Source organism: Dipodomys merriami, unplaced genomic scaffold, assembly GCF_024711535.1.
Source record: "Dipodomys merriami isolate MVZ:Mamm:240054 unplaced genomic scaffold, mDipMer1.0.p SCAF_8, whole genome shotgun sequence".
Classification (NCBI taxonomy): Eukaryota; Metazoa; Chordata; class Mammalia; order Rodentia; family Heteromyidae; genus Dipodomys; species Dipodomys merriami.
The window spans coordinates 2,378,328-2,402,692 of NW_027206401.1; the positions used below are offsets into that span (position 1 = coordinate 2,378,328).

The window sequence follows — 24,365 nt, forward strand, 5'->3', positions numbered from 1 at the left end:
CCCCTCCCTCCCCCTCCTCCTTCCCTCCTCCCCCCTTCCTCTTCCCCCCTTCCTCTTCCCCCCTCCCTCCTCCTCCCCCCTCCCCCCTTCCCTTCTCCCCCTCCCTCCTCCCCCTTCCTCCTCCCCCCTTCCCTTCTCCCCCTTCCTCTTCCCCCCTTCCTCTTCCCCCCTCCCTCCTCCCCCTTCCTCCTCCCCCTTCCTCCTCCCCCTCCCCTTCCCCCCTCCCTCCCTCCTACCCCCCCTTCCTCCTACCCTCTCCCTCCTCCCCCCTTCCTCCTCCCCCCTCCTTCCCCTCCTCCCCCCTCCCTCCTCCCCTTCCTCCTCCCCCCTCCCCCCTCCCTCCCTTCTCCCCCCCTCACTTGCGGTGCTCCCCCAGGAACAACCTGAGCCAGTGGGAGAAGGTGATCCGAGGCGAGGAGAGCGCGCTGTGGATCTCCGCCCCGCCCGCCCCGGCGGGGCCCGGCCCCGCCGAGAGAGAGAGGCCGCCGGGGAAGATGGACGACTGAGGCCGCCAGCCGACCCCGGACCCCGACCCCGGCCGACCTCACCCGGGACCCCGGCCGCCCCGCCGACCCTGCCGACCCCGGCCGACCTCACCCGGGACCCCGGCCGCCCCGCCGACCCTGCCGACCCCGGCCGACCTCACCCGGGACCCCGGCCGACCTCACCCGGGACCCCGGCCGCCCCGCCGCCCCGCGCTTCCCGACTTTATCCACACCTGCCATCTGGGCTCAGACTCTGCCTGTGGAGCCTTGACGCCGCCCGGCCTGTTGGTGGCCGGCCAGACCCAGTGCCCCCCAGCGACCCCCGACCCAGTGCCCCCCAGCGACCCCCGACCCAGTGCCCCCCAGCGACCCCCGACCTAGTGCCCCCCAGCGACCCCCGACCCAGTGCCCCCCAGCGACCCCCGACCCAGTGCCCCCCAGCGACCCCCGACCCAGTGCCCCCCAGCGACCCCCGACCCAGTGCCCCCCAGCGACCTCCGACCCAGTGCCCCCCAGCGACCCCGACCCAGTCCCTGACCCAATGATCCCCCCAGCGAACCCCCACCCAGTGACCCCCGACCGAGACCCCCGCCCAGCACCCCCGACCCAGAGACCCCCCCAGTGACCCCCCTCAGCGACCCCGACCCAGCAACCCCCCTCACCCAGTGACCCCTGACCGAGACCCCCCGCCGCCCGCCCAGCGACCCCTGGCCCAGAGACCGGGACCCAGCGACCCCCCCACCCAGCAACCTCCCCCCCCAGCGCCCAGTGCCCCGGCCAGCGTCCCCGAGGCCGGCATGTGGCCACGGGGGCGCTGGTTATAAACCGGGCCACCCGGACTCCGCGCAGAGCTCAGCCCACGGAGGGCGTGTGTCCGTCCATCTGTCCATCTGTCAGTCCCACAGCCTCGGGACTTCAGACCGAGCGGGACCGGTTCTTGGGGTCACGGCGGGCACGGGGATCCTGGCCCCTGGAGATGAAGCTGGAGCCCGTGCAGCGCGTGGCGGCCGGCCATTCGCTGTCTTGGCCGCGGCCTCTCCGGCCTCACACAGAACTCCACCCCAGGCTCAGGAGCCCCCCTCCCCCAGCCCATTTTGTGGCCAGGAAGGGTGACGTTGGAGCAGGAATTCCTTTGTGTCCCCTCTGTCACAGCAATGTCTCACACTCGTGTGCAGAAAGCCCCGAACGCCGCGTGTTCCCCGTACCATCGAATGGTAGCGAGCGAAAGTCGTAGTCCTCACCCTGGACGCTCGGCCTGTTCTCATCTGGCTCGCATCCTGGCTCAGCCGTGTGTCACAAGCCTGCGGAGTGGTCGGAGGGAGACTGCGGGGCCACCAGTGTCCGTGTTGCTGTCCACCCACCCTGCCCCGGGCCAGACCCCATCCCTAATGCTACCACAGAATGTTCCTGTGTGCAAGACACTGCTGCGCAGGAGGCCGCCTCCCGCACAGAGCTGTGCGGGCGCACCGCACACCGCTCACCGCGCACCGCTCGCGTCCGCAGGAGCAGGCAGCATTATTTTAAGTGATTCTTCAGCACATCGCACACACTCAGCCGTTCGCAAGGTTCACGTGGCTTTGGTTTCTCAGACCGGAGTCAGGCCCAGCTTATTTATGTGGTAGCAGAGTTGGCTACCCCGGAACCTGATTGTTATTTTAGATTAACACCGTGTGTTCAATTTCACTGTGGGCGGCTCAAGTTGCCGCCATGCCTGGGAGGAGCTCCATTTGCTGTTCAGTCACAGGAGGTGAAGAGAGAGCACCACTGCCCTAGACCCGCACACATGTATGTATGTAATGTATGTAGACACAAATGTATATAGGAGGTACCCTCATATGTATGTGGACACACATGTATGTATATATATGATACACACAAGATGAGACAGGAGGGAGAATTAAGCATACATAAACTATAAACATCCTGCCCATTCCCTGAGCCTATTGGTTCCTGGGCCCGGCGGACCACGTCTCACCGTGTCGCTCGCCGTGTCTCTAGGATTGAATTCGGAAATTTTTAATATTTTCCTTGCAAAAATGCACCAAACATAGCTTCTATCAATCATGAAAGTTAACTCCGTCTTCTAATTTAACCTGGAAGCTGAATCATAGGAGGGGTGGGGGGTATTTTTAAAGATTGTTTCATCAAAATGATTTTCATGGAGTAGAAAACAGTCGTGGGAGTGGAACCACCAGCTCTGCACTAAAGGCTGCTGTTCTGATCAGAATGTGACGTAACTTTTGTCCCAAAGCATATTGTTGTGTACGATCGTTGAGCTCTTTCCTGAAAGAGTGTGTGTGGCTCTACCAGTTGGTTGGTTTCTTGTGAAGCACAGTGAACAAAGGCCGGGATGCGAAGGTAAAATGCTTCAGTCTCAGTGGTTTTACCGGGTGCAGGATTCACGTAGGGAGCATAGGCTTTCCTTAAAAGGCCCAGGATGTGGGGATACTTAGTTCACAATTTGTTTTGGAAAACATGCAGTCACATAGATATCTTTGTATTCTGGAAAATATTCAGCAGACAAATGCATTCTGTCTCATCTTTTTTCTTAGGTTTTGTCTTAAAAGGACAGTGCTATACCAGAGGCTAGACAGTTGGTTTTTATTACCCAGGTTTTGATTAATTTCCCGCTAAGGTGACATTTCACACTAGGTTAAATCTTCCCTGTGCATGTCAGCTCGATGGCTAGCTGTGAGTATGCATACAGCCCCACTGTTCATGCTCATTTATCATAGACAAGATCTATAGGTACAGGCATTTCATCCATTATCTTGCCCAGTACAGCAAATGTATTTTTAGCTAGAATGCTCTTGGAAACATAAATGGTGCCAACAACAACATGAAATTTGGAACTCGGGCAGAGGATGCAATCCTAAAAAAAAAAATGGAGGAATTGCATCAACCAGAAGTTAACTGAATTAATTAGTAATGTGACAACTGTTTTTAAATGGTTCCTTTGATGAGGGCAGGGCTGCGGGATATTTCTCATCTCTATGTGAGGGAAAGAGACCCAGTGGAAAGCCTGGCCACCCCGTCCCCACGCCTGGCTCCTCTTGGGGGCTACAGGAGGGGTTCCCCATGACTCTTCCAACAGTAACAGCAGACTAAGACAGAGAAAGACAGGTTCGGTGTAGGTTTCCTCTTTTTTGCATGCTTTAACTTTTTTTTGGTACAATCTCAGTGAATTGGCTGTGTTGGTGTGTCTGTGTGCACCAGATACACTTGTACAGGGCACACAGATACATAAAACCTTAGGTACCTGGGGTCTTTCCTTGTTTGTTTCCTAAGTTTGGCTTTTGGGGTATTTTGTTTCTCATCTTTTAACTCAAAATTAAGGTTTGAGCTTTAATAGAACTAAATTATTTTCCACGCCTTGGCCTGTGCCTTTATTTTAAAATCTGAAGTCTGACTTCACTCTTATTCATAGTTTTCGCTCTTCTTGCTTAAATACCGTGGAAAGCATCGCAAGGAGCTCATGGCTGGTGGCTAGTTGAGGAACCAGGGCTGTTCCCCCCTCCTCTTACTCCTGTTCTTTGTTTGATGACACTACGGCCAACCAAGGAGTCAGTAGATTGTCTTTTCCACAAACTGTGGCACAGATGGCAACGACGTGGTTTGGTTGCGTTTCAGGTACACGAGCATGATAACGATTTTGAAAATTACTTTCTTTAGGTAGATATTCAAATCTGTGTTTGCTTTCTACACTTTGCTGATTTCAGTTAGGGTGTAACTGTTTAAAGACTATATTCATCTAAGTTGCTTTAGTGGGTTCCTTCTATTGCTAGTAATAGTCTGACTTCAACACCACTGTAAACTTGAAGTTAGCTGCATATGCCCTGTGGCCATTGTTTCCTATGCTTGTCAGCGCATGGTGGTTATACTTTCACATGTGTGTAAGAATTTATCAGGGTACACATTTTGCTGACTTCTTTACACATTTATACTAAGTTTAAATTAGTGCTACCCAAATTAGTGCTACCCAATGCAGTATGTGCATTTTTTGTTGTCTTTTTTTTTTTTTCGTGGTGGTTGTTTAAAAAAATCCTGGATAGTTTGATTGCCTGAAGCATTAGATGCATTTTTGTGTAATGATAAATATAGAATGAAAGAAGTTCAGTGGTATTTGTGTTCCAAGTTAGAAAAGTGGAACAAAGACAAAGACATTTGTTCCCCAAGGACAATGCATTTCAAATCCAAAGAAGTGCCACAACCCTGGATTTAAGGCTGGCCAGCGTCGGCTGCCTTTTCCCCAATGTGAGAGGCCCTGCCTGTTGCCTGCAGGCCCATGCCTGACTCTGCTTTTGGAGCACAGCACGATCGTCGCCCAAGGACCAAGATACAAGCTTAAGGCCGAGTCTAGAGCCCAGTGCAGAAATTGCTGTGTATGTTGAATGTGCAGCTAGTAATTATGCGGTACTGTGTGTTTACAGAAACGTGACACATTTTTATTCCTAATGTAAATTAAGTTTTAAAACTGTATTATCTCATCCAAAATATCACCCAGTCACGGGCATCGCCACCACTGGTTTGTAACTTAATCCCCTAATACCCAGTCCTGTGGTATTCCATGAATGACCGATGTCAGTGATGTGGGAGTGTTATTTTCCGTATGATTTATTGTATGATGTGTATACCACATGTTCATTTAGTGCACAAACCGAAAGCAAAATAGATTTATCCATAGGTGACATTTCTCTATGACTTCCCCGCCTTTCTGAAGTTCTGTGCTTGCCCAAAACACTGTGAAACACTTACCAAAATCTGTACAAATGACAGAATCCTGCTTCCTTCTGAGAAGAGGCGGCTTTCCCTACAGGGGCAAGGACCAAGGCATCTAGGAGTTTGCTGGTGATAACCTCCTTGCCAAATGAAACCTGCAGGACTGCAATACAGGGTCTGTGCTGTGGAAGTCAGTACTCAGCCACGGGTCTGCATCCAAAGCGCTCTTTTAGAAGGGGAAAGACTTTTACGTTAACAGTGTCCAACTCCAACTTCATTGTAGTTGATCAGAGAGAGAATAAATCCCAAAAACTGGTTTTATATGTATGACATCAAAACTCTTTGTATAATGCGCAAGTGCAATAACTTAAAGGTCTTAACTTTGCATTTATAAACTATAAATAATGTACATGTGTGTAATTTTTCATGTATTCATTTGCAGTCTTTGTATTTTACAAAAACCTTTCCTGTTATGTTTGTATAATAGAGCAGTACTCATTTATTATAACCTACCCGACAACTTGTAAATAAATGCATCATTCCAGCAGCAAGTATATATGCATAGACAGGCGTCCAGGCCCAGCCTGCCATTGTTTTTCTTACATGCTTTGGGCAGCAAGAAATCTCTTGTTGATATGTAATTATACATATAAAGTATATATATGTATGATACATGAAATATATTTAGAAATGTTCATAATTTTAATGGATATCCTTTGGTGTGAATAATTGAATACAGAGTTTTTAAAATACCATCTTTCATGTTTATTGTTTGCTCTCATTTGCGGGAAAACAGGAGCCATTTGTGGGAAAACAGGAGCCACTGTATCAGAGTTCACTGGAAAATACCCCAGGCCTGGATGATTTGGAGGCCCCTAATTGGCATCCGATGAGTGTGTTTGATGAGATAGCTCACAATGGTAAATTATGAAAGACGACTCACTAGCTCTGTAGTCTAAAGTTTCAAATACATTTGAATGAATACGATATCGCTGGAAAGGTTGCAGGATGCAAAATCAGTGTTCCAAATCTGTAGCTTTGCCAGCAATGAACAAGCAAGAAAGAAACTGGGGCAACAATTCCATCACAGCTGCCGCCACAACAGTGAGATACCCGGGCATCAACCTACTCACAGACCACTGGGGAAGCGATGCTTTCTGGAGATTTTTGTGCCATGACTGGTTTGAATTCAGGGCTTCAGTGCTGGCCACGGCCACCGAGTGCTGGGCTAGTGGCGACCTGGTCACTCTCCACTGCCCAGGACCCTTGCCAGTCACTAGGAATGCATGTGTGTCTGCAAGAGTATTCACACCTTGCTAAAAGAATGTGATTTAGACCAGCCCTCACACAATGGCACACAGCACAAGGCTGCACAGCTTTTACCTTCAAGGCTCTGCATAAGGAAATTACATTTGACTCTCTTGCTTGCCTTCAGGTGGGCAGGCAAACAATAAAACTGAAGACCAACATTTCAGAAGTATAAAGTTAAATTATCCCCCAGAGTTCCCTAACCTGAGACGTATTACAGTTGAACCTGGGAGTAAAAGTTCACCTGAGCCAAGATGCTGCGTCGTCGGTAGGCAGGCCTGCAGCCCTGGCCTATGAGAAGGCAGGTGGAGGTAACGCTGCGGCATGCGCTTCTGGATGACAAGCTTGCTCTGGGAGTGTCCACCAAACGCCTGGCACTGTGGGCTGCAGACCGGACTTTCATTAGTTATTTCCTCTGTAACTGAATGAAGCATTCACTGGGTTAAACTCCAGCTGGGCGCCGGTAGCTCTCGCCTATAATCCTAACTATTCAGGAGGCTGAGATCTGAGGTTCACAGTTCAAAGCCAGCCTTGGCAAGAAAGCCAGCACAAAGCTGTAAGTGGAGTTGTGGTTTACATGGAGAGTGCTAACCTTGAGCACAAAAGCTCAGAGACAGCACCTAAACCCTGAATTCAAACCATAGTACTGGCACGAAAATACATGAAAATAAACAGCACATTAGCCTCTCCATACCGCAGTCTAGCAGCTCTGGTTGTCTATGAACACGCTTAAGGCTGACAAATCTAGTTCTTCATTGTACATACATTAGATCTCACCGGTGTTGAGAGAATGTTCCTCCATCTTATCAGAACAAACCTCCAAACCAACACTTCAAATGCTCAAGTATGCAATGGGCCCTTGGGCGGGGACGGGACGGGTGAATGGATGGTGGTGGTAGGCTGAACATGCCTCCCTGAAGGCTCAGGTGTTTGCCACTGGGCATCACACCTGCGTCTTTCTCCGCGTTATCACCCATATGGACACTGAAAGGTGGAGACCACCTCTACAAAGATGGGACCCCCTCACATTCATTTCCAAACGATTCACAATTTGATTTCACTGATGGAAGTGCACCCCACAAGACAGAAACCAAAGAAGTGTTCCTTTGCTCCACCTTTCCACTTCCCAAACCTTCATTCGCCATCAGAAATGGGAGAGCTGAGCGAGGATTGCACCCTTGTAATCCCAGTGCTTGGAAGGCAGGCAGAGGAGATGACGAGTGGAGAGCAGCCTGGGCTATACAGAGATCATGTCTCAAACGAAGGATGAAGAATCCCCCCCCCCACACACACACCTCCAGCAGATGCAGACTCCCCTTAGAGTGCTACAGGAGGGGAAGAGGGAGGGGAGCAGGAAGTGATTTGAAACAGCAGCTCGGTCATTCTTAGCCGGCCCTGGTATGCATTCAGATGCCGACGCCCGCGTCACTGGGCAGAGCTCTTGCTTAGAATCGTGTTGTCAGAGCATGGCAGGTGAGCTTTAATGGGCTTCAAAAGACATGTCCAGGAGGGAAAACCTGGGAGAGAGCAAGGGAAGGCGTGACACCGACCTGACTTAGGTAACTATGACCACCTAGGCACGTCACCTTATAGCAATAAAAACACTTGAAATAAAACCAAAAAAAGTAAAGACATGCAACATACAGAACCACGCAGGCGCGAACACTTGATGCACCGTGGGTTGAAAAAGTAAAACTGCTTCATCAACTGGGTTTGCCTCGGTTCTGAGTCCGGAATCTCACGATGTCAGGGCTGGGATGGAGCTCATTGCTGGCCACCGAGATGCGGCCCCTGCTTTGCCACTTCTGAGAGGCACCAGCCATGGCTTCGAGACTGGAAATCTGTCCCGGCATGCAAGAGCACCGCGGTGCAGCCTTGGGACAGGCGCGATCTCTAGAAACTTGCTAAGGGCCTCTGGCAGCTTCCCCCGCCCCCCCAGAGCAGTTTCAATGGTGGCATCCTTGGCTGGCGCTCCAGGACACATCCCACTGTGGTCACCAGCACTGCTCCTGCACAAGGTCCATGCTCCATCCACGGGCAGCCACATCCTCTCCTGAGCTCACTCCTCTTTGCGATTCTCTCCTAGGCCATGAAACACTCCCGCCATCTCCGTGTGATGGAACGAGGCTGAAGTCTTCACTGGGCGACCCTGAAATAGGACAGGTGAGTGTGTGTTGAGCACTTGCTACCTGCTGAGTGTAAGAATCCTATTTGTAGCACTTGCATGCCCACCGCAGTTCTGCAGAGAGTGCCTTCCACAGGTCAGAAGCTTGAGATTTGGGGGGATTCCCTAGCTCCTGAGACAGCAGGGTGCGCTCAGCCCCGGCAGGGCAGGGTGGAGAGGCTGGTGCGCTCAGCCCCGGCAGGGCAGGGCAGGCCAGGGTGGAGAGGCTGGTGCTGCTCAGCCCCGGCAGGGCAGGGCAGGGCAGGGCGGAGAGGCTGGTGGGGGGCCATGTGCTCTCAGTCCCTGTTGGCAGAGTCGCACCTTGAGGAACAGACAGTCACAGCCCTGCACAAGGTGGGCGTCTTCCTGTGCCCATGCCCCGGCGAGGGAAGCGCTGCGGGCTCCTTCCCACCAGCGGCATCAGCTCCCCTCACTGCAGTGCCACAGCTTCCAGAACATTCCCATCTGAGATACCTAAGGGCACCAATATGTGGAACTGCTCCAGGCCCAGCCTTCCCAGCCCCATCCCACCTCACTGCCCCAGCTCAGATAGCTCAGTGAGGACAGGCACCGCTCTTCAGGGCCAAGAAAGGCAAGAGTTCCCAAGTTCCTTCAGTTACTTGGGAAGCAAAGCCACGCCCCACCTGCCCTGTGGTCTCTGTATGGAAGGACAGGTCTGCAGGGGGCGTTGGGGAGCAGAAGAGGGGGGGGTGTTCTGTTTTTCTTCCTGGCCACCCTAGGGGACAAGCATCCTCTGCAGAGGGGAACAGCACCTCCACTGCCGCCCTCTGCCGGCTGGCTTTGGAAAGGGACTCCGCCTCCCAGGACCCTCTGGCGGTCCTGAGTTTGGGGACGGGCTGTGGCACTATGATCCGCGTGTCTCTGAAGAGCAGCCCGCAGAAGCAAGGCTCACACTCCCGATCCTGCCTCCTAGGAATGCCACAGCTGGAGTGTCGCAGGTCGCAGTCTGGGGCCAGCCCAGGCAGAGTAACTCGAGAGACCCCCAAGTTGACCCCTGCCTGGGCACACTGGCTTGTCACCACAAGCTATGGGGGTGGAAGGTGAGACACGCCCCCCTAAATGTGACTCAGCTGGCAGAGCTCCCGCAGGGCCAATGGGAGGGCCTGACCTGAAGTCAAACCTCAGAACCATCTAAACAAAAGGAGACAAAAGGAAACAGAGAGAGAGAAAGAGGGGGGGATAGAGGGGGGAGGAGGTTGACCACAGCAGTTACCTCATGGTTTGCAAGCTTTGGACAGGAAGTAGAGTGACATTTCCGGTGGTCTTCAGATCACAGAAGCGGTTCGTTTTGCGTAGCTAACAGCCGCGCTGGGCTGAAGTCGCGAGGCCGGGCAGAGCGGAGCTGGGGGCAGGGATCCCGGGATCCGGGCCGGGCCCTGGCCCAGCCTGCTCTGTGCTCTGCCCAGGCACACCCGGGGAAGCTGGGAAGTTTACGGTTGCCAGGGCAACTCCGCAGGAGGCGGGGAGGCCATGGCTAAGGACCTGGAGCCTGGATGTAAGTGTTTGGGTTTCGATGTCTAGGTGAAGTTTTGTGGCTTGGGACTCAGATTCTCTGGGCCAGTTTCAACCGGAGGTGGTGCCCCTTGCTGGGAGCTGTTAGGGCATTCTTGAATTCACATGGGATGGGGTTGGGAGACAGGAAAAGGAGAACAAGGACTAATTAGCCTAAAGCATTTTAAAACCCCTTGTAACTGATGGGTTAGTTAATTAAGTGAGTTAGTGATTGGGCTAAATGTACAGCGTGAACGTGTTTAGATGTCTGTTCCCATTATATGAGTGTGGTTTCTATGTTGGTACAGTGCGTGTGCAGTGTGTAATCTGCCACCGTGCTCTGTGCATGGGGCACAACGCTATACAGTGTGATGTGTGCTGTACATCCACCTGCACCATGGGGTTCATAACTCCACATGGTGTGTTATGTGTGCATTGTGTGGTATGTGTGTGCTGTGGCCTTGTGTGAACAGTGTGATGCTCACATGCATGTGTATGGTATATGCACATGGTGTGTGGCATGTGCACAGTGTATGTGCTGTGTGCATGTGTGTAAATGCATGTGCTGCCTGCACATGTGTACTGTATGTGTGTAACTGCATTGCTGCATGCATATATATATTGCTGTGTGTATGTGTGTACATGTGGTATATGCAGTGTAGTGGTATGTGTGCACATTGTATTACTGTGTGCATGTGTATACACTATGTGGTTGTGTATGTGGTGTATGTGGTATGTGCATGCTTGTGTGGTATATATGGTGTTCATGTATGCACTGAATGTGGTGTGTGCGTGTATGTGCACTGTGTCGTTTATGCAATGTGTGTGGTGTATGCATGTGTGTACAGTGTGTATGTGTGCAGTGTGTGGTGTGTGCAGTGTGGTATGTGCACGTGTGTACAGTGTGTGGTGTGTGTGCACTGTGTTGTGTGCGCTGTGTGGTATATGCAGTATGGTGTGTGTGTGTGTGTGTGTGTGTGTGTGTGCACTGTGGTGTTTTCTTTACTCCCCCCAGCCCTGGCCTCTCCCATCCTCGAGTCACTGACATGAGACTCCATCTGCACACTGCCCCACGCTCCTTACGAACTTCCCAAGCACCCTGCACGAGTGTGGACCCTGAAGCCCTGAGGCTGGGCTGGAGGGGCTGGCAGTACAGCTCCTGTCCGCAGCTCCGGGGCTGGACTTTCTTCCCAGCCGGTGGCTCCTGGCCTCCTACGCCCTCCGATGGCTGGACCGTGTCACCAGCCAGGCTCTTCGTCATGGCCACGGCCTTCTCTCCAGCCCTGGCACCTTGTCTCTGTCTCACAGCGAAAAGGGCCTCAGGTCCTCTGCTCTGGTTAGAATTCTGGTGTCCCCTTCAGGCCAGAGTTTTTCTAGGGGTGCAACCAAGCACTGCCCCCCCCCCAGGTCTGCGGGGACAAGGAACTAGAGCTGTGAGTTCCTAGTGTCTGGCTGCACACCCCGCCTCTGCGCTGCCGGAGCCGAGGCTGGCCAGGTGGCCTGGCACGGAGTGGCGCCCGCCAGGCGCTGGTGGCTGAGGGCTGAAGGTCCACACCGGGACAGGCTCCGCCGAGCCTCGCTGGCCATCCTGCAGCCCATGTGTGGTGTGGCGACCCACAGGGGCCTCGGCCCTGCTGGACAGGCCAGTCGCTCCTCTGGCTTCCTTGAGAAGCCCATGTCCCCGGTTTGGTGGAGGCCGTGCGACACAACACGGTGCCTGGAGGCTTTGATTCCTCTTCCTTCCTTCCTTCCTTCCTTCCTTCCTTCCTTCCTTCCTTCCTTCCTTCCTTCCTTCCTACCTTCCTTCCTTCCTTCCTCCTTTCTGCCAACTAGGCCTCAGGCCTAACTTAGGGCCACTTCCTGCTTTGGGGGTCAGGGATGCCCAGCCCAGTAGACCTCTGCAGATGTCAGCCGTGGTTCTGGTCCTTCCCGAGCAGGTCACCCGAAGTGGCAGCAGAATGGCGCGCGCAGCAGAATGGGCAACATGACGGAGCTGCTGGACATACTCCAGAGAGGCTTCCAGGAGGAGGTCTACCAGTACACGTGTGGCCACCTGAACCCCAACAGGCTCTACAGGCCACCCGAGATCACCCTCCAGCACTGGAACAATTCCAGCAGGCCGAGGAGCACCCCGGCGCCCCGGGACGCCACCTCGGGAGCGCGGAGGCCGCTCTGCCAGGCGTCAGAGAAGATGAGAGACGCCTTGGCCTATTTCACCATCAACACAGCCTTGCATCCGGACGGCGCGCAGAACACACGGCTGCTCAGGTATCTGCCCCTCAAGGGAAGTACTTCCTTCGCCGCCCAAAAGGATTTTCTCACGCAGAAGATCCTGGAAGAGGTAAAGGAGCGGAGGGTGGACTTCCCAAGCACCCGCAGGAGAGAGGAGCTCCAGCTGCCCGATATGAGGGTACTGAAGCGACGGCCGGTGACGTCCAGCCGCCAGTGCGCCACAGAGCCCCCGGACAAGGACTCCTACCATTACATCTCCACCTACTTAGCTGGGATCACCAAGGCCGACAGGTACCGAATGCTCTGGACTTTCCAAAGAGAAGTCCTGGCAAAGCAGGATCTCTACAAGAGTGATCTCAGAGGGAGCAAGGTGGCACAGGAGCACGAGAAGAAGCTGAAGAAGGCAAGGAGGGCGCTGCTGCTCGCGTCCAGTCAGTCACGGGGCGGGGAGTGGGAGGGGCGCGGGGGGGGGCACGGGCCGGCTGGGAGCAGGCAGGGGTGCTGGGTGAGTGGAACTCACTGGCTGGGGGCAGTGCATTGTGGGAGGCAGAAGCAAAGAGCCTGTGACGGAGCCACGGCTCAGGGTTTGGCCGAGGAGGCTGATGGAAAAGAACGGGCCTTGAGAGCACGTGGAGGTATGTGGAGCGAGGGAAAAGGACAAGAACAGCACATGGGCAGGAATAGAGGTCGTCTTGGTTTGCCGACCAGTCTGTGCACGGCCGATGGCTGGGGCGGTGGCAGCAAGCTCCCTGTCAGTTCCACAGCCTGGAAGCTGACCCGAGGGGCCACCGCGGCGGCCAAGCGGGCTCACTCCGCCTCTCTTCCAGGAGCTCCAGGATGTATGCCAGTGCGACCCTCTGCAGCTCAGCAGGCTGCATGTCTTTGGGGAAGTCTTCAAGGACATCTGCAACAGCTCTCTGATATTTGGGGACCTCTTAAAAGAAGTGAAGGTAACGGGGTAGTGGAGCTTTTGACTTTTGAGGGTGACATGGAGGACTCCGCGCTTGGTTCTGCGTGCATGAGAGCCTCTCACCACACGAAATCCATCTGCCACGTGCCACGGCCCCTCTTCCCCCAGGAAATGCCCGTCATAGACATAGGTTATAAGGCCCGTGAGGTGTAGGTGCCCAGTGACCTGGCTGCTTTATCCCTATCACTAAGCTTCTTAACACACACACACACACACACACACACACACACACACACACACACACACACACACACACACACACACACACACACACACACACACACACACACACACACACACACACACACCTATGTGCCCGTAGAAGCCCTTGTAACCTAGCATGTGTGATTTCATAGAAATCCTTGTAGAACCACAGGTTTTCACTGCATGGTGAGTCTCTGTCATGTGGAGACAGTTGAAATTAGACTGCTTACAGCACAGGCCATTCCACAATGACAAGCAATGCTTCACCGTGGCACCATGCTTAGCTTGCTCTCCGGAGACGCCCGTTTCCCTGGAAGTCTGCCCTTTCTTGTGTGTGGCAGGTCTGTGGCCTCACTCTCAGAGAACATGTGTGCCAGAGTATATTCATGCCTCAGCAACTATTTGATTTCGTGAGTGTTGGCAAGTATGGTCTAATCCACAACGGGAACATTTTATATATCTATCTACATGCATATATGTATATATGTACATGTTCATGCTCTAATCTGACATCTCTAACCCCCCATGTTATGTCTGTATGAAGAAGGCCCTGGCATCCTGGTGAAATCAGACGCATTTCCAATGGGCTGTTTTGTGTCTACAGGATGAATATGAGCTGTACATGGCAATCCTCCTGGTGACCCAGCCCACGGAAGAATGTAAGGTAAAGAGCCATCTTGGATGGGGTGCTGAGCCTGTTCGCGATTGCTTTGTAGTTCATGGATGGGTAGCTGGACACATCGTGAGCCCACAGGCTCTGCTAGCTCCATCGTAGTTTAGGAAGGAGGTGAGCTCTGTACCAGCTTATGGGTTTAATTCCTTCACACGGACACTGCACGGTATTTCAGAAGCGCTGGCAGTAGATGGAATGCCGAGGGCAAGGCCGGTGACCCTCGGCAGCTCTGTCCCCTCGCCACCCCTAGGGATGAGAAAGGGATTGTGCAGACATCATAACCACAAAGCCACGGTCTCCTCACCTAACTGGTACACCTGGCCCCTCGGGGCGCAGGTCAGGCTTGCGTAGTTCAAGTGAGAAAATGCGCCACCGCGCTGACTGTCTCATACAAACTCAGGAGCGAATGCAGAGCTCAGGTGGTCTGTGGGCTTAGCAAAGTGGCAACTCCTGAGTTGTGAATGAGCAAACATGGGTTCTTCCTTTGCACATGAATAAAATCATAGTGTTGAGTCTTAATCCAAAGTTGAGTGAGGGCTTTATTGTCTTTGTTTTGGGCCTTTTCAGGCTACCTGCAAATGACCATTTGTCTTTACAAGAGCAAAATTCCCAGCTGGTGACTTAGGCTGGCTCTTGCTTTCTCAGGTTGAGTGGAAAGGGATTCTTAATGCCTGCATTTCCAGCAAAGGTCAGATCAAAAGAATTCAGCCATGGAGGCTCTCAATAGTTTTCTTTCCCGAGAAGTCCACCGCCCATCACCTGAGGAGGCAGAAACCTTTATTACCCTGCCTGAGCTGCTTTAGATCCTGGCTGGGGAAGTTAAGACTGTTCCTTGGAAACTTGGAGTGGATTGTAAGAGCCTGACGCACTTTATTCAACATCACCTTTCCGCACTCAGAGCCATGGCAGATTTTTAAGATTTCTTAGAAACTTAAAATCTGAACACACTGGTATTTAGCCCAGAGTTTTACTGGGATGATTGCCTCCAATGCCCGCTCTTCGCTTCCTCTGCCCTCTCTCCCCTCCCATTCTCTCTCCTTCCCTCCTCCTCTCTCCCTTCAGCTTATCCATCCTCCTTCCATCCCATCCACCTTTCCTTCTGCCCTCTCTCCCTCCTTTCCTTCTCCTGTCTTTCCTCCTTTTCTCCATCCCTCCATCCCCCACTCCAGTAGCACCATTTCACCTGGAATTCACAGGTAGCCCAGCCTGTCTGGGATCTGCAGGAGTAGCAGGGTTTTGTGTGCCTCCCTCCTAGACTCTTCTGGATCAAGTCAAAGGGCTGGAGAAGAGCCCTGTGCACGCGAGGGACATCGGGAAGGCCAGGGAGGAGCTGAGGACGCTGGCGAAGGCCACCAGAGCAGCCTTGGAGCACAATGACAAGTGAGGCAGGCATGGCCGTGTGCCGCTGGGCGTGGCTGGCATTCACTCAGCAAGAGCGTACTCACACCTCCACACCTCTCCTGCGTTGTTAGGGGTGAAACACAATGTTTACTAACTGGAGTTCTGACCACTGGGCTCTTTCATAAACCACGGCCTATGTGACTAAGATAGCTACGGCCCTGGTGCGCCTGTGGGAGGACTTCTGGAGGGCCTCGGAAGGAATCTCAGGTTTTCTCTGAAGCCTTGTTGATACGTCAAAGAGCTGCGTGGCTAAGATGGCTTGGACAAGTTCTTTTCGTAGTTGTTTAGCTTTAAAAAGTTCTGTCATCTCTGTAGTTTTCTAGGATCAAGGCACAGTCATGGAGATATGTTGTTTTCAGAGACTGAAAAAGGAGATTAAAGGATATCTGAAACAAGCAAAATAGTCTTAAGAAGGAACAATAAGATTTAAGATAAAAAAATAGGTCCAGTGTTCGCTATAAGCGGACCATAGAAAGCCCTCCTCTTTGCTTTCCCATGGACTTGAGGTCTCTCTGGGAGTGGCTATGAGCTCCAGCTCCAGCCAGAGGCTGCACTCTGGGTGGTTAATGCATACTTTTTGTGGTTAGCCTGGCCCTATGTCCTCCTCACCTTGATGGGACTCCATTGTATATATGGGATTTGTGTGTGGGCGTGTGTGTGTGTACACATCTTCAGATTTCCCTTTATGTTGGAAAGTAAGATTGTGTTCATTTCTCAGTGAATTAGAATTATGACATGAAAAGAAGAAACAACGCGCCCTCAGAGCCCTGGAATTTCATGCTTTGTGTGTTATTTTCCATTTGTAGACTCAAAAATGATTTAGAAATGGAGCACCTATTGCTACAGTCTGCTAAAGATAAAATGGGTAAGAGCCACAGTGCCTACTCCTTTCCATGCGCTCTTGGTATGCTGGTTCCTCCTCTGTGGCGCCAAGTCCCTTGCGCTTATGTAACTCCCTCTCAGTCTCAAGATCGTCACATGCAACCGAGCACCTCAACACTATCAGATCTCTCTGTCTCCCACGTGTGTTTCCCTCAACAACACTGTCCGGTATAGGGCCTTGAGGTCCCTCTCTGTGAGACGACCAATTCTGGAAAAGCGCTGGGGTTGTAATTTACCATCGAGCCTTCCAATCTAGCAGAGTCTGCAAAAGTAGACATCCAATAAATAGTTATTGATTAAATGAACGAATTTAAGGAAGACCACCTTCATTTATGGATCAATTAATTTTCTGAAGTGCTTGGAATTTGAGTTATACCATAGTTTATGTCACATTTCACATATAGTATTGTTAACAATACCGTCTCTTAGTAAGTGCTATTAAATGCAGTAATGATTTGCTTTCAAAAATATTTTCCAGAAGCATTTGAGAAAGACATTAATAATGAGGACCAACTCACTCTTACTGAGAAGGTTGAAAAGAGGAGATGTGAAATTCTTAATATGTGGGATAAAATCCAAGATCTTGGTAAACAACTTAAAACAACTTTGGTGCATACTGGAGTTTCAAATATCACTGAGAGTGGAATTAAAAGCCTAGTGGTATGCAATTTATCTACTTAAATATTTACATTATTTTGCTTGGCAAATGCATGAAGCAGTTTGATTCTGTAAAGGGAAAATAATACAGTGAAATGTACCCCAAATATATGTCATTCCAGAAGGCTTACTTTGACTAAGATCTAAGGCTTCTACTGACCAAGAAATCTTTCTGTGGTCCAAACCTGCAGAATCTGTGCAGAATCTGATTCAATATGATCTCTAGTTAAAGAATTTCTAAGTTGCCGGGCGCCAGTGGCTCACACCTGTAATCCTACCTACTAAGGAGGCTGAGCTGTGAGGATCTCGGTTCAAAGCCAGACCTGGCAGGAAAGTCTGTGAGACTCATCTCTAATTAACCACCAAAAAACTGGAAGTGGTGCTGTGGCTCAAGTGGTAGAGTATTCGCCTTGAGCTGAAGAGCTCAGGGACAGTGCCCAGGCCCAGAGTTCAAGCCCTATGACCAACCCAAAAAGAAAAAAGAACTTCTAAGTGATACAAGATTTTTATATCAATATATTTTATGTTTATGTAAATAAGCTATATATATATGTATATATAGCTTAAAAAGTTCTGTCACCTCTATATAGTTTTCCAGGATCAAATCACAACCATAGGAGATACATTGTTTTCAGAGACTGAAATATAAAAAAATTATATGTAAGAATATATAAACATATCAGTATATTTATATAAAAATATTTATATAATCTTCCTAGTACTACTTTCCCCCTAAAAGCTGAATAAGAATTATAAAGTAGATAGAAGAGTTCTTAAACACTAGACTAGGTTCTTACAAATGCAGTCCAGTCTCACTGCTAAAACGGCTGATTCTTTTTAGAATATTGGAAAACTGGGGAGGCAAGCCTTTACACATCCTTTTCATTATTCTCCGAGACTCTTTTATGATATTCAGACTCAGTATTAATTGAGTTTTCACTTCTCATCAACAATACAGACGGTACTTAATTGTGACTACAAGGAATTTATACATATATTGATGAGAAAGTGATAGCCTGAAAATGTTAACATTCTTTTCCAAGATCATTTTATCTTTAATCTATTTCTGTGCTTCAGTATTAATTGCTGAATCTTATCAATGTGTAGGATCTGTTATTATAAGTGGAAATTAAAACATATGTTGTACTTAGCAGTCAGTTGTTCTTGCTGGGCTGTTGTGTAGTGATGCAGGCATACTTTGGAATCTTGTTCTTGGACTCCTGACCACTGCAATAAAGCGAAGAGAATAACAAAGTGAACATTTTGATTTCTGGTTGCATAAAATAGCTATGTTTATACTATATTATAGTCTATTAGATGTGTAATAACATTACACTGAAATCATGGATCTTAATTAAAATACTTCATGATCATTTGAGCCATTGGAAAAATGGTGCCAATGGTCTTGTTTGGCACAGGGTTGTCACAAGATGAGTTTGCAAAACATGCAGAATCTCTGAAACATGGAAAGGTAACAAGCAATGAAACGAAGTATGCCTGTATTTGTGTTTTTATATTTTCTCCAGCCACTGAAAAGGGAAGAATTCTTCCACTCTGCAGTTGCTCTACACATTTTTGGTATTTTGAAACTTCAGCCCTTACCTGCAATGGTTTTGGCCCAAAGGACAAAGATCTTTCTTTCTTAGTATTCATCCTTCCACTCATTCTTTGATAATTCATTCACTGTAAATACTAACACTATCAAGTACTCTTAGAATGATAATGATGCCATTCATATAGTAGCTTTAAATTTCATTAGCTGATAACATACTTCACAGATTCATAACCAACTATATTGCTTTTAAAACCATTTTGTCTTCAGAATGAAGCTACAAGATTGGAAACAACAAATAGGATTCTAGAGAAGAAAATCCAAGTAAGTTTGGGGGCATACAAATCAGTGCTTATCATAGAGATACTTCCTGGAGATGACCTGCTTGCCTGTGTCACAAATTATGTGGTGGTATAGCAGGTCTTTTTTCAAAGTGATAACTTTCTGTGATGCTAGAGCTTAAGAGACGTGGCGGTTCACCTCTGAAATCCTAACTACTTGGGAGTTGGGAGATTGGGAAGATCGTGGTTTGATGCCAGCCAGGACAAAGCTAATCAATAAAAGCTGAGCGTGATGGTACATGCCTGTCATCCCAGCTACTTGGGAGGCATAAATAGGAGGACTATGGCTCAGGATGACCTGAATATGCATGTGATTGTATTTCAAAAATAACAAAAACAACAAAGACTGAGGTGCAGCTCAAGTGATCGAGCTCCTCTGGAGCAAACATAAGGCACTGGGTTCAAACTCTATATTACAAAAAAAAAAAACTTAGTCTGTACATCTGTACGCTCATGTGTCAAATTAAAAACGATACTAAATCTTAATGATTGGCTGTTAATCATAACTATTTCTCTAACCCATCCACTATTCAATGTGATGCTTTTGTTAAGAAATTTAATGCACTGGTACCTCCAGCAACTTTGAAGGTACTCCTCCAAAGTGTGTGTTAATGATTTGTGACTTAACTATCATTCTTCTATGGAGGTGTGTATCTCTGTTATGTGTAGAATGAATTAATGTGTTGCAACTGATTTTAGTCTGTTTGGATTCAATCTCATTTCTATTAGTATATTATACCTTTGTAAATGACCAAAACCTTTAAATGTTTCTGTAGGACATTGAAAGCCATGTGAAGTGGATGATACGGAAGAGCAACATTCCTGTGGTGGAGGAGAGGTAAGCTTTTCCCTGATAAGGAATTGTAACACTGTTATGCACCTGGGAACTGAATGCAACCCACACAAAAAAAGTATTATATTATCTGTAAAAAGGATTATATTATCTGTAATATGCTTATATTTTGCATAGTTACTTTTCTAAAAGTTAGTAGTAAGGTGTAAATTTCTAGATTTGATATGGTTGGATCAAAGAGAAAACCATGATGCTTTAAACGTTTGAAAGCTAGTTTGTCATCATAGATGCCCAGGAGGTGTGCATGGCCACTGGATGGCGGTGTCTGGACTAGAGTTCTTCCTTCCTCCTTAGTGGTTCTTTTCCAGTGGGGGTGTGCATGGCTGTCTTCAGGCATCTGAGGATCAGGGGAGGAAGGGGCCAGAAAAGGACAGACAACTACAGCATCAGCAAGGAGGCTTTTCTGCTTCATTTAGGAAGGACAAGCAGATGCCTATCATGTCTCACTCACCAGCATTGGGTTTCAGTACCACCCTTAGTGGTGAGAGGCCAGAAACCAGAACATTCCACGTCCTCGATCCCAAGGCAGCAAAAGCCATGGGGAAGGTGCTAGGCCACGTGTGGGTCGAAACCTAGGCGGCCCGGTGGAGCAGCTCCTGAGACGCGGCTGGGGCCCCGGGAGGAAGAGGCCCCGCGGGGCCCGGGCTGGGGGCTGGCGCGGGGCTCGGGGCTGGCAGCAGCGCAGACACGGGGCGGCAGGGACCCTCCGACGCGCCCGCGGGCTGCGGAGCAGCGGAGGTGGGGCAGGGTGTGTCTGTGAGCGCTGTTCCTCTCTGACTGTCTTCCTTCTACCTCCCGCCATCACTTCCGCCGTTCCAAGGAGGCTCTGGGAGTTCATTGAGGACTACACGACCCTGAAGGAGCCCCGCCAGCCGGAAGAGCCCGACTGGGACCCGCCTCCCCGCGGCCAGGCCGGCGGGGACGAGGAGGAGGACGAGGACAGGGACGGGACGAGGCCCGCGGGCCTTTAGCCCCGGCTCGAATTCGCCAACCCGCGGTCCTCAGTGGGAGCGCGACTTCGGGCTGCTCGCCGCTGGCCGGCCGCTGGGCCTCCGGGCGTCCGGGCCTCGGGGCCGCCGGGCGGCACGCGCTCAATAAAACGTCCTCTCCACTCAGTGCCGTCTACGAACTGCCTGGCGGGCGCTCCGCAGGGCGCATGCGTGGGACCCGGGCTTCCGGGAACGAGGCGGGGCGGCCCGGGCTTTTGGAACTAAGGTTTTCAGAAGTGACTTGATGTCAGAAAGTCCGGCTTCCGGGAGTGACGTCGGGTGGCCTAAGCTTCCGGTCTTGGGCCCTGAGAAGGGTCCCCCACCCCCCACGGGGCCTGCGCTGCAGGCGGGGGCGTCCCGACAGCGGGGGGAGCTGGCGCCCCCCTTCCTCCAGCAGGGTTCCTGGGTTCTCAGGGACTTGGGTGGTCCTGGCGGCTTCTAGCACCCCTGCCACAGGCGGGAGGCCCACGGGCTGGCGGGCGGACCAGCGCCCTCCCCGCCGAGCGCCTGCTGGGCCGGTGGAGGTCTCCTGGAGGGCCGTCCTCACGGGTCAGGCGAGCTGCCGACCCAGCTCCGGACTAGACGGCATCCAAACCTGAGCGGGCTTCACACCGGCGGGAGGGCGCGGGCGGCCCGGGCTTCCGGGATGCAGGTCGGAGGGTCTAGGCTTCCGGGAGGGAGGCGGGAGGCCCGGGCTTCCGGGAGGGAGGTGGGGAGGCCCGGGCTTCCGGGAGGAAGGTGGAGGGCCTGGGTTTCCGGGAGGGAGGCGGGGAGGCCCGGGCTTCCGGGATGCAGGTCGGATGGTCTAGGCTTCCGGGAGGGAGGCGGGAGGCCCGGGCTTCCGGGAGGGAGGCGGGGAGGCCCGGGCTTCCGGGAGGGAGGCGGGAGGCCCGGGCTTCCGGGAGGGAGGTGGGGAGGCCCCGGCTTCCGGGAGGGAGGCGGGAGGCCCGGGCTTCCGGGAGGGAGGTGGAGGGCCTGGGCTTCCGGGAGGGAGGCGGGGAGGCCCGGGCTTCCGGGATGCAGGTCGGATGGTCTAGGCTTCCGGGAGGGAGGCGGGAGGCCCGGGCTTCCGGGAGGGAGGCGGGGAGGCCCGGGCTTCCGGGAGGGAGGCGGGAGGCCCGGGCTTCCGGGAGGGAGGTGGGGAGGCCCCGGCTTCCGGGAGGGAGGCGGGAGGCCCGGGCTTCCGGGAGGGAGGTGGAGGGCCTGGGCTTCCGGGAGGGAGGTGGGGAGGCCCCGGCTTCCGGGAGGGAGGTGGAGGGCCTGGGTTTCCGGGAGTGAGGCGCAGAGGCCCGGGCTTGAAGGAGGGCTGTAGGAGGACCAGGCTTCCGGAAGTTAGGTAAGGAGGCCCGGATTCCGGAAGTGATGCAAGGCCCGGACTTCCTGGCTGGCGTGCGGGGCCGGGGCTGAGGCCGTCTCTCCGTGTGCCGGGCGCCCCTGTGCTGGGCCCGTCGACCCCGCGGAGGGCGGGCGTGGAGCTGCGGGCGTGGCCGCGCCGGATCCGGAGAGGCGGTTCCTGCGCTGTGGTGCGGCCAGAAGTCACTTCCACAGCCAGGTGAGGGCCGCGATGGGCGGGCGGCTCCACGGAGGCCCGGCGGCCTCGAAGGGGAGCCTCAGGCAGCAGCGGCCTGCCTCGCAGGGCCCTTCCTTCCGAGCCGGGCAAACGCGAGCCGCCCTGGGGCCATCTTGGCGCGCGACGCCCCGCGGGGCGCAGGGATTGCGCCTGCTGAAGGACACTCAGCCGGTCGGGGAGGCGGCCGCTGTAGGCCTGGTTCAGAGCCCTGGGGGCTCTCGTCGGGCTTGCTCGGCAGCGTCGGGCGTGTGTGCGGCGGCAGTGAGTGGAGGGTGGCAGCCGGGTGGGGGGGCGTTGGGGCTCCGGGGCCGGCAGCGGGGTGGGGGGGTGGCGTTGGGGCTCCGGGGCAGGCAGCGGGGGTGGGCTGGGGGGTGGCGTTGGGGCTCCGGCCCCTCCCGCTCGGCCCCTCGGCCCCTTGGCCCCGCTGCCTTCAGCCGCTGGCACAGTTGCTTCTCCCTTCCTCTGGCCCTCCTCCTCCGCTGTGCTGTGTCGGTCGCTGGTGTGTCTCCTCCTCTGCCAGAGGGGGAGGAGGAGGGGGATGCTCCCACGCGTGGGCACTGGGGGACGGATGCGTGCGGGCGAGAGATCGGCAGGGTGACGTGTGACAGGCCAGAGGAAGGTCCCCCTGCTGGGTCGGAGCAGCTCGGAGGAACCAAGATCCCTCTCGGCCTCCATGCTAGTCCTTCGTATTCCACCGAGGAATGTAACACCCTCAGAGGCAGCGTGTTTATATTTGCGTGTGTGTTCATTCACTTTACAAATGCTGTTTTGGAGAGGTGATGGGAGATTACAGAGCAAACAGCAGAGAATGCGCAGCGTTCCTCTTTCCCCTCCACCGCGCGCACACCACCGCGCACACCACCGCTCACGTAGCCCCCGAGGGTACAGCAGTCATTGCAGTGGGTGAACTGGCACGGACATGAGAGCCCCCACCCGGCCCCTGGTGCCCCCGAGGGGTTTCTCTTGGCGTCAGGACTGATGTATCATAGTTTATCTCATCTTAGAATTATACAGATCTGTTTCAGTGTCGTGAAAATCATCTGTGCGCTCTGCCTTTTGGTCCCTCTCACACCCGTAACTGTGGCATCCAGTGGTCTTTTCTACTATCTCCCTAACTGTACCTTTTCCACAGTGTTTCACACTTATAATTAGGCAGTCACTCACCTTTCTAAAGTGACTTATTTCACTTAATATCGATTTAAGTTTCTTCTATGAGTTTACATGGCTGGATAGCCCTTTTTATGCTGAGTAATAGTTCTTGAATGTACCCTGCTGTATTTACATATTCACTTATTAATGGTCATCTCTAGTGCTGCTGAGTTTTTGCAAGCATGATTAAAGTTTCTATAAACATCCATGTGAAGGTTTTATGTAAATGGTAAGGGCTCACATGAGTGTGATCACTGGATTGTATGATAAGTGTGTTTCATTTTGTAAGAAAGTCGTTTAAATAGGGATACAGGTGGACCCATTGCAACAATGAGATGTACAAGTCGTTATGTCGAAAACGAACTTTACAACTTTGGTGGGGGGGAGGGAGGGAAAGCAGGGAGGACTGGGTGGGGGGGGCACGGGGAGGATGGGAAGGGATGGGAAGGGGAAACAAAGGAGGAGGCTACAATGCTTGATAAGAAATGTGCACATTATCTTACCCATGTAATTATAACCCCTCTGTACAGTATTTTCACAATAAAAAAAAGTATCTTTCACAGTGGTTGTTCCATTTTGCATTGCCATTGCAAACGATGAACCTTCCTGATACTCCACATACCAGCAGTGGATGATGTTGGTGTTCTGGGTTCAGACTCTTCCAGTGCTGTGGAGTGGAGCGGAGCCTTGTCATTGTTGTAACT

The 24,365-nt window shown here is 52.3% G+C and overlaps 2 protein-coding genes and 2 long non-coding RNA genes across 11 annotated transcripts in view; 3 read left to right on the top strand and 1 right to left on the bottom strand.

Moving 5' to 3' along the window:
• Window positions 1-902, top strand: part of Pde10a (phosphodiesterase 10A) — a 311,016-nt gene extending 310,114 nt beyond the window's left edge. For all 6 annotated transcript variants that reach the window (XM_070010313.1, XM_070010310.1, XM_070010312.1 and 3 more), the window contains one exon: window positions 377-902. In XM_070010313.1, coding sequence (XP_069866414.1) covers window positions 377-506 — 130 coding nt within the window. In that variant the 3' untranslated portion in view covers window positions 507-902. The remainder of the gene's footprint in view (window positions 1-376) is intronic.
• Window positions 903-10,033: 9,131 nt separating this feature from the next.
• On the top strand, window positions 10,034-21,059 carry CUNH6orf118 (chromosome unknown C6orf118 homolog). Of its 2 annotated transcripts, none has more exons than XM_070010351.1 (10): window positions 10,034-10,192; window positions 12,126-12,823; window positions 13,248-13,370; window positions 14,199-14,258; window positions 15,523-15,647; window positions 16,475-16,533; window positions 17,032-17,210; window positions 19,030-19,083; window positions 19,877-19,938; window positions 20,774-21,059. In XM_070010351.1, the coding sequence occupies exons 1-10, from the start codon at window positions 10,168-10,170 to the stop codon at window positions 20,922-20,924; spliced, it is 1,536 nt and encodes a 511-aa protein (XP_069866452.1). In that variant the 5' UTR covers window positions 10,034-10,167; the 3' UTR covers window positions 20,925-21,059. The 2 variants fall into 2 exon arrangements, with proteins under 2 accessions (XP_069866452.1, XP_069866451.1); XM_070010350.1 differs by having other exon boundaries at window positions 10,036-10,192; window positions 17,029-17,210.
• Window positions 14,730-21,376, bottom strand: LOC138819108 (uncharacterized). 2 transcript variants are annotated; one of them, XR_011369301.1, is made up of 5 exons: window positions 20,405-21,376; window positions 18,355-18,434; window positions 17,788-17,845; window positions 15,451-16,030; window positions 14,737-15,026 (listed from the first exon to the last, which is right to left on the bottom strand). It is a non-coding gene; the product is annotated as an uncharacterized lncRNA (long non-coding RNA). The 2 variants fall into 2 exon arrangements; XR_011369300.1 differs by having other exon boundaries at window positions 14,730-16,030; window positions 20,405-21,361.
• Window positions 21,377-22,292: 916 nt separating this feature from the next.
• Window positions 22,293-24,365, top strand: part of LOC138819302 (uncharacterized) — a 109,992-nt gene continuing 107,919 nt past the window's right edge. Inside the window, exon 1 of the long non-coding RNA XR_011369390.1 lies at window positions 22,293-22,494. This is a non-coding gene — a long non-coding RNA (uncharacterized lncRNA). The remainder of the gene's footprint in view (window positions 22,495-24,365) is intronic.

Excerpts from the sequence above, each read along its gene's own strand:
- CUNH6orf118 (XM_070010350.1), top strand. The coding sequence starts at position 10,168 with ATGGCTAAGGACCTGGAGCCTGGAT. Across the intron at positions 13,371-14,198 it reads ACCTCTTAAAAGAAGTGAAG|GATGAATATGAGCTGTACAT; the intron begins GTAACGGGGTAG and ends TTGTGTCTACAG. Across the intron at positions 19,084-19,876 it reads TTCTAGAGAAGAAAATCCAA|GACATTGAAAGCCATGTGAA; the intron begins GTAAGTTTGGGG and ends ATGTTTCTGTAG.